Source organism: Gossypium hirsutum, chromosome D02 (genome assembly GCF_007990345.1).
Source record: "Gossypium hirsutum isolate 1008001.06 chromosome D02, Gossypium_hirsutum_v2.1, whole genome shotgun sequence".
Lineage (NCBI taxonomy): Eukaryota > Viridiplantae > Streptophyta > Magnoliopsida > Malvales > Malvaceae > Gossypium > Gossypium hirsutum.
Window position 1 is genome coordinate 28,294,512 of NC_053438.1, and position 8,047 is coordinate 28,302,558.

The 8,047-nt window shown below is 29.3% G+C and overlaps 1 protein-coding gene across 1 annotated transcript; it reads left to right on the top strand.

The window, feature by feature from the left end:
- Window positions 1-548: 548 nt before the first annotated feature.
- On the top strand, window positions 549-2,888 carry LOC107910606 (plant UBX domain-containing protein 13). The gene is made up of 4 exons (XM_016838510.2): window positions 549-768; window positions 909-1,149; window positions 2,057-2,112; window positions 2,215-2,888. Exons 2-4 carry the CDS (start codon window positions 1,141-1,143, stop codon window positions 2,426-2,428), a joined length of 279 nt encoding a protein of 92 aa, XP_016693999.1. The 5' UTR covers window positions 549-768; window positions 909-1,140; the 3' UTR covers window positions 2,429-2,888.
- The last annotated feature ends 5,159 nt before the right edge of the window (window positions 2,889-8,047 follow it).

The window sequence follows — 8,047 nt, forward strand, 5'->3', positions numbered from 1 at the left end:
AAAGTATATTTTAATGGAAGGTAATAGGTGAAGAAAGGTGAAGAGACTAAAAGAACGATCACACCTAAAGTAAAGAAAAGAAAGAATTGGCAGAATGCTCAATTGCTTTTCACATAGGAATGAGCGTAATAGATCTTTTTATTCAAGTGCTTTTTTCGGTACCTCTTTATGCCACAAATACAATGTTTTTTATACATCTCTCAATAGTTAATTTTAGCATGATTTTCTCCTAAAATCATTTTTAACAACCACACAAAATCACTTTTTTTTCTAAAAATAGGATTTGACAAAGTTAAAAATCAAATTTTTTATCAATCTAAAAATAATCTTACAATTTTCAATTCAACCCATTGTCTTGCTTTTTATTCCAATTTATCTCGGTTTTGTTTGTTTTTGAACTCCAGCATTCCAATTACGCCTCTAATAAAACTTAAGTAAGAAATCATAAGTTTAATAACATTCTATTAAAAAACTTACCAAAAATAATTACTTTAAATCAACATAATACGATAATACTTAAAGCATGTTTGGTTGGGGAGAATTGGGAGGACCCACCACCAAACGTTAGTTTAGTTAGCTGTAATGGTATTACAGCCTGAATCCATTCCAGCTCTATTACGGGAAAAGCCATTCCCTTCCTTCACCAGTGAATAGCCATTCCATTGCACGGGAGTAATTTTTTTTTCCCTATTTTCAATTTTTGCCCTCACCTTTACCCAGAGAGAATGAAGAAGCTGTAACGGAACCATCATCTTCTCCTTCAGTCTGGTAACTTTCTTTCCTTTCCATCTCTGCGTTTCCCTTTTTTTTCCTTTGATTGCAGAGGAAACCTAGGTAAGCTGTAAAGGGATTTCTATTCCCTTCCCTCCTCACCTTTACCCTCACAAATTCTCACCTCAAAACGGCAGCCAATCCAAAAGCTATTTCTGCAAAGCAAAGTCAAGGCTTCGATTATTCACTTTCATCATACGCTACGCGCCCTTCAAGTTTTCTTAATCTTCGCATCTTTCGCCAGCTCCACTGTCTCAGATCTCCGGCCCAACTGTTTCGCTCACTCTCTCATTTTGCAATGGTGAGACCTAAGAAGCAATCGACACTTTCATCATCATCACTGGGGCACCCGAAGCTGTTTCTATTTCCATGCTAGAGGTAGTTTTTGGAAAATCTTTAATTAAATCTTAGTTTCATTTTGTTAAAATTTTAAACTAGATTATCGAATTGGCTTCTGATTGTAGGTTGATCAATGATCAGTTGATTTCTTCTTTTTTAATTTTTTAGGGTTTATAATTTACTGCTTAATGTTGTTGATTTATTTTTCTAATCATTGTTTCATTCGTTTGTTGAAGATAACTGATTTTTTATTGGTTGTAATTGGACTTGGGTTTTAGCCAATGACTATAATCAAAGGGTTAATTAAAGGTTTGAATGAATTATTTGAAAATTTTATTTTTTCTTTTCAATTAGTTGTTTTACTTGGATTTAACTTATATTAGCCAAATGAACTGGCTTTAAAAAGTGAACAAGAACGAAGAAATTGGATGGTTGACTGGACACTAGAAAGGGGAAAAGCTAAAAGTTGAAATGTTTTGAATATAGAGTTGTATTCTTTTCATGGCTTCAGAAAAATGTATGCAATGTTTGGCCAGCGATAATGGACAAGTTTTTTTAAACCTCCATGCCTTAGTCATGCTTTCATAAACATGGGCAACTAACACCGAGAAGTCTCATTGAATGTAGTAAGCGATTTAAAAATGAAGCTCATATGCGTCATTACTACTCGCTTTGCAGCTAAACTCCTAAGTGACCGGGGATGGTTGATTTGAGGTTTAATTCTAGCTAGTAGATTCTTAGGTTTTGATTCTGTTGTTTGTTAAGGGCCTTTTGTAGGTCTTTTTGGAGACAAATGTTGAGATTGCTGGAAAATGCTTCTTACCATCATATTAATGTCTATTTGGGTTGCGTTTTCTTAGAGTTTTGGATTCTTTGCATCATATCATAAAATTGAGTTAGATATAACATCTCATTGTTATCTGTTAATTGTTTCACTTGGGACCAGGAGCATGCTGGCAATCTCAATACAGCTGTAACTGCATATTTCAGCGAGGGTGATAGGTATATATTTCTGAATTATGCTAATTTTTTTTTATGATAAGTAATTTTAGGTTTATAGCTTTATTTTTTTGTTTGCTTTCTCATGTTTCCTACAAAAAAAAGGCCAACATCAACCATAGTTCCTGTAGATGATGCCATGGATGTAGATGATCCAAATGAAGTTGTACCAAATAGGCCAGTCTTTCCATTTCTACCATTATCTAGAACAAACGAGCAATCGTCTCTTCATGATCGAAACTTCCATAGCAGTTTCTTCGATGGTGATTCTGGTTCAACTCATGAACCAATGGTTACACATCCAACAGAGGTGAGATAGGTTAAGAATAGCCATGAGCCATCTAGTCATGCTCCTGTTGTTGAGGATGCCTCTGAAACTGCACAAGCTCTCGGCCCGAATTCCCATGAGATTGTTACAATTGATGAAGTAGGTGACGATTCAATTGTGCAGCCAAGGTGGCAGAATGATAACTCTAACAACCAGCATGTTACACCCAGCACTCCTGCCTTTGATAATTTGCCAGACTGGCAATGACATTAAAGAACAAATGATTCAAGCTGCCATTGAGGCCTCTAAGCGGGATGCTGAGGCAAGTTTTACAAAAAGTACGCTTCAAGTTTGATAGTGTTGTGGTGCCCTTCGTTCTTGTAGTTGCTGTAAATGCTTGTTTTACAGATTGCCTTTATCATGTTTGAAGTGTTAAAGTGTTGCATATTGAAGTATTTATATGCTGTGAATTGAAGTGTTAAAGTGCTGCAAATTGAAGTGTTTAAATGTTATAAATGGAAGTGTTTTAAATACTGCAAATTGAATTGTTTAGTTGCTGAAAATTGAGATGTTTTATTGCTGTAACTGAGGTGTATAAATGTTGTAAATTGAAGTGTTTTATTGCTGAAAATTGGATGGTATAATGACATGGTAGAATCTCATTACAATGTTATAACTTTTTAATGTTGTAAAATATTATAACATATGGATTACGACATATAAACTAATAAAATCATGTAACTTTTTGTTAATATATGAATATTATGTTTAGATGTGAAATATAATTCTCAAGTTATTTATTACTTCTAATATCTAATATTTCATTGTAAAATAATCAAATTATTTGTTTCACTAATGATATTTTAGCACATTAAATATATATTGCAATTTAAAAATAATAAAGTAGATTATATATTATTTTTATAGTATTATATATTACTATTTTAATAAATTCATATAATAATAATTATATTAAGAATTTTATTAAATTATATTTAATAATAATTATGCTAAAATATGGTTAAATTATTTATTATTTTTATTAAATTATTTTTAATAACAATCTTATTAAAATTTAATAATAATAACAATAATCATCTACCTAAACAAATTCTACTAAGGGTACTCTAGTCATTTTAGTTTTTTTCTTTATGCTATTACAACATTATTCCATTCAATCAAACACAAGAATACTGTTACAGTTCTATTCCATTACATTCAACCAAAGAATTGAATTACTATTACAGCTCTATTCAATTACAGCTCTATTCCATTACAGCGAACCAAACGTGCCCTTAGAATTGTGGTCTTTTTTTGTTACTTTTGTTTTTGTACTATTATATGATATAAAGAAACATTTATAAAGTGCAAAAATTGAAAAGCTTGGTGAATAAAAGGAAAAATAATATGACGTAAAACACATTTGTAGATGAAGATTATAAATATGAAAATGTTTAATTGAATTTATACAATAATAATATTTGTAGAAAAATATGTTTTTTTTAATATTGAAAAGGACTTTTTAAATATGTAAAAAATTTATGTTGTAATTCATATAATTGATTATAAACTTAAAAGGTAATTTAAGAATTTGGGTAATATAAATAATTGAAAAATAATATGTTGATTTTATATTTAAAAATAAAAAGATTATTAAATAATCATGAAGAGTTAGCATTAAATTCGAAAAATATGGGGATTTTTCTTCTAACTTTGCAAATATAATTATACTTTATGAAAATATGGGACTTCTCTTATAACTTTGCAAAGATTTATGTAAACTTTCATAAAAAATTTGAGTACCAATTTTTTGGCTAAATTATCAACAAAGGCCTATTTTTTTCTTCAATATAACGGAAATAGGCCACTTTTGTTAAAATTAACAGAAATAGACTGATTTTACTAAAACGTGCCCAACTAATGCCTTTTTCAAGGGAAACTCAGAAAAGTACGTCCAACTGAAAGTGTTTTTTGCCACATCAACACTAAAACTGGCAGCACTATTTTTTTTGTGCCACCTATTAATGTGAAAATAAAACTTACAAAATAGGCATTTATATAGACTCAAAGTCTCATTTCTATTGTTTTCTTAAGCAACGTGAGATATGAGACATGTGTATACATAGACTCATAAATAGGTTTGCAACTTATTCCTAAATAATGTGGGATTGCTTCCTTAAAATTGTGATATATAGATAATGTGTATATAGACTCATAAATATGTGTAATTATAGAAATTAAATTTAAGATAATTGTTCAATATAAATCGTGGTTTTTTTTTTTTTTGAGGACATATAGATTATGAAATTTAAGTTGTCAATATGTGAATTGATTTTTTCTTAAAATATATTCCTTAAAAATCATAAAGTGATTGTATTTATATGATTAATAATAAACTCGATGTCTTTTTTTTAATGTTTAACTATTGTATTTAAAGTGATCAATTTATATGAAAAGTGGGAATCTAAAGTTTTATATAATATAATAAAGAAACAAAGTTAAAAATATATATTTTTTATTTTTAGAATGAGTATTTAAAATTATTAATTTCCACATTGCATACTAGTTAAAATCTATATTTGACATACTCAAAAATTAATTTTAAATTTTCTTCTAAATGTATATTTAAAATAGTTGGGCGACACTTTAATTGAAGGTTTATAATTTACTCTGAAAAGAGTTATGATTTAAGGATAATGTTCTTTTTTTTTTTCTTGCACAACTTTCATTTTTGTCTTTTATGTGATGGAAATGAGTGTTCAACACTCGCCACAAAATCTAGGAGTGATTTGAATTTTTTATTTAAATATTGTTGAGCAATTAAATTAAAAATTGATGGGTTGGTCAGTTTAATCATCAATCTAGATGTTACAAAATTTGTGAATTTTTTTATTTAGTCACACCAATAAATTTTAACAAAATGATTTTAACAATGCTAATAATTAGACTTGTATTTTTAAATTCAAAAAATAGAGAAACTAAATTATTTGAAATAAAAATAAAAGGTCTAAATTCCAAACTTATCAAGAATACAGTGACTTCAATCTATTTTAACAAAATAATAATAATATGTATGGACGAAAACAAAAATCAAGATTTGTCCCTACACAAAGATAGTAGGGAGTAGAGGGGATCATGGGTTGGGATACCCGGCTCAGTCAACGGCCTGCCCGAAAGTGGGAGGGTTCGGGTAAAAATATAGGCCCAGAATATAGGTTTGGGTAAAAAATGAGGCCCGTTTAGAAAACGGGTCGGGCCTCGGGTAAGACTTTTTTGTCCCAGGCCCGAGCCTGGCCCGGCCCAAATTATATATTAAATATATATTTTTATTTTTAATCAAATATACTTTTTATTAAATATATATTTTTTTTGGACTTTTAATCCGAATTATATATTAAATATATGTTTTTTTATTTTTAATCAAATATGGGTCGGGCCGGGCCCAGGCCTAGAAAACGGGCCTAAAAATTTATCCAAGATTAGCCCGGCCCGGCCCATGATCACCTCTAGTAGGGAGGCCATACTCTTCCAAATTCTTTAGGATTTGGAACTGTGATACTGAAAAATTGGTGAAAAAATATTTAAATTAAATAATTTGGGTTTTGTTAGCTCGGAAGGATCAACTCAAGATCGACGATAGGGAGGTTGAATCGGCCTTTGAGAAGTTGTGGTGGAAGCAATAAAAATTGTGCAACAAATAACACAAGGATTTATAGTGGTTCGGCCCCAATTACCTACTCTACTTCCTTAGCTTTCCACAACTAAGGGTTTTCCCAAATTCACTAATTTGGAAACCTTTAAAGATAATGTTTAACCTTACAATCTCTCTTAAGACTTATACCTAAAATCTTAAGATACAACTCCCTTAAGGTTTCTACCCAAACCTTAAGAATAAACCCTTTCTCAAAAGAGATACAAATAAGCAAACAAAGAAAACAATCCTCACAAGATCAGGATGTTTGCCAATTTAGCACATATACAAAGAAGAACACTTAACCTAAATGAATACAATGAAAGCTTACAAGTGTTTACAAGAAAAAGTATGAAAGAATTAAGCCCTAGGTTTTTTTTTTATTTATCTTTAAGCTTTGCACATTGCTCTTCTTGTTGTTAGGCCTTTGGAAGATGGTATTTATACCCTCTAATTGATTTCCAACTATTGTGGTTGTTGTGGAAGTAAATATAGCCGTTGGGGATGAAATACTAGGTCATTAACTGCACTTGCAACAACGAGTATTGATACCTACTAAAATGATATCGATAATTTTTGTAATTAATGCATATTTCAGTGACCGTTGGAGCAGGAATATCGATACCTTAGGAAATATATCGATACCTTAAGAAAAGTATTAATACCGAATCGATACCTACCATGGTTTGAAAAAAACAGAATGTCAATTTGGTATTGATATCTTGTAAAATATTGATACTTTGGAGCAATTCTAACTTGTTTGAAAATGGTTAAAACATATTTGAAAATATTTGACTCAATTGAAATCATTTCAACTTGATTTTATCAAATTGCTCAGCTTTACTTTTATTCAAAAACACTTTAATTTATTATATCAAAACAGATAATCCAATAATGATTAGTTTAACATGTTTTTATCTAAATAAAATAATTATTTAGCCATAGTGGTGGAAAACCCCTACTCATGAGTCTATATATACATATTGTCTATATATCACAATTTAAAGAAGCAATCCCACGTTATTTAGGAACAAGACCTATTCATGAGTCTATATATACACATATCTCATATCTCACATTGCTTAAGAAAACAAGGGAAATGAGACTTTGAATTTATATAAATGCATGTTTTGTAAATTTTATTTTCACATTAATAGGTGGCACCAAAAATACAAAAATTGGTGCTGCCATTTTTAGTGCTAATGTGGCAAGGAAGCGTTTTACTAGTCAGAGGAAAAAACTGCTTTCAGCTGGATGTGCTTTTCTGAACTTTCCCTAAAAACGGCACAAATTGAGCACATTTTAGTAAAATCAACTATTTCCATCAATTTTAACAAAAGTGGCATGTTTCCGTTATTTTGAAAAAAATTGGCCTTTTGTCCAATTTTTCTCTCATATTAACATGATTTCTATCTAAAATCTTTTAATTTGTTAATTAGTTTTGTAAAAGTAATTTTCAAAAATCATTTAATCATTACAAATGTGCTTTTAGAATATGTGTTAAAACGTTATATTCCGTGATATAATAAGCTTTTAAATTAAGAAAAATGTGTTTTTATTTCAAGCGAAGTCTTATGTAGGGGTTAGTATTTGACCAAATCGAGTAATTTTTTTTTATCAAATCAAGTTAATGAGTCTTATTTTATCATCCTAATTCGATTTGAAACTTTTTTGAATTGAGTTGAGTGAAAAAAAATTTTGAGTTGAGTTGAATCGAATGAAATTGTTCGAGTTAAATTAAAAAAATTAAATATATCAAATTAAAATCTTGTTACAATATAACTAATTCCATATTAAAGCACATAAATTTAAAACTATATATATTTGATTTTTTTTCAAAGCAAAATAAGAAAAAAATACTTTAATATGATAAACTTGAATTATTATTTAACTTATTTAGGTTCCAAAATTATTATTTTAGAAAAATTTTTAAAATTCAACTTTATTTATATATTCTTTAGATTTTTTTTAGTTTTTTT

Excerpts from the sequence above, each read along its gene's own strand:
- LOC107910606 (XM_016838510.2), top strand. Across the intron at positions 2,113-2,214 it reads TATTTCAGCGAGGGTGATAG|GCCAACATCAACCATAGTTC; the intron begins GTATATATTTCT and ends TACAAAAAAAAG.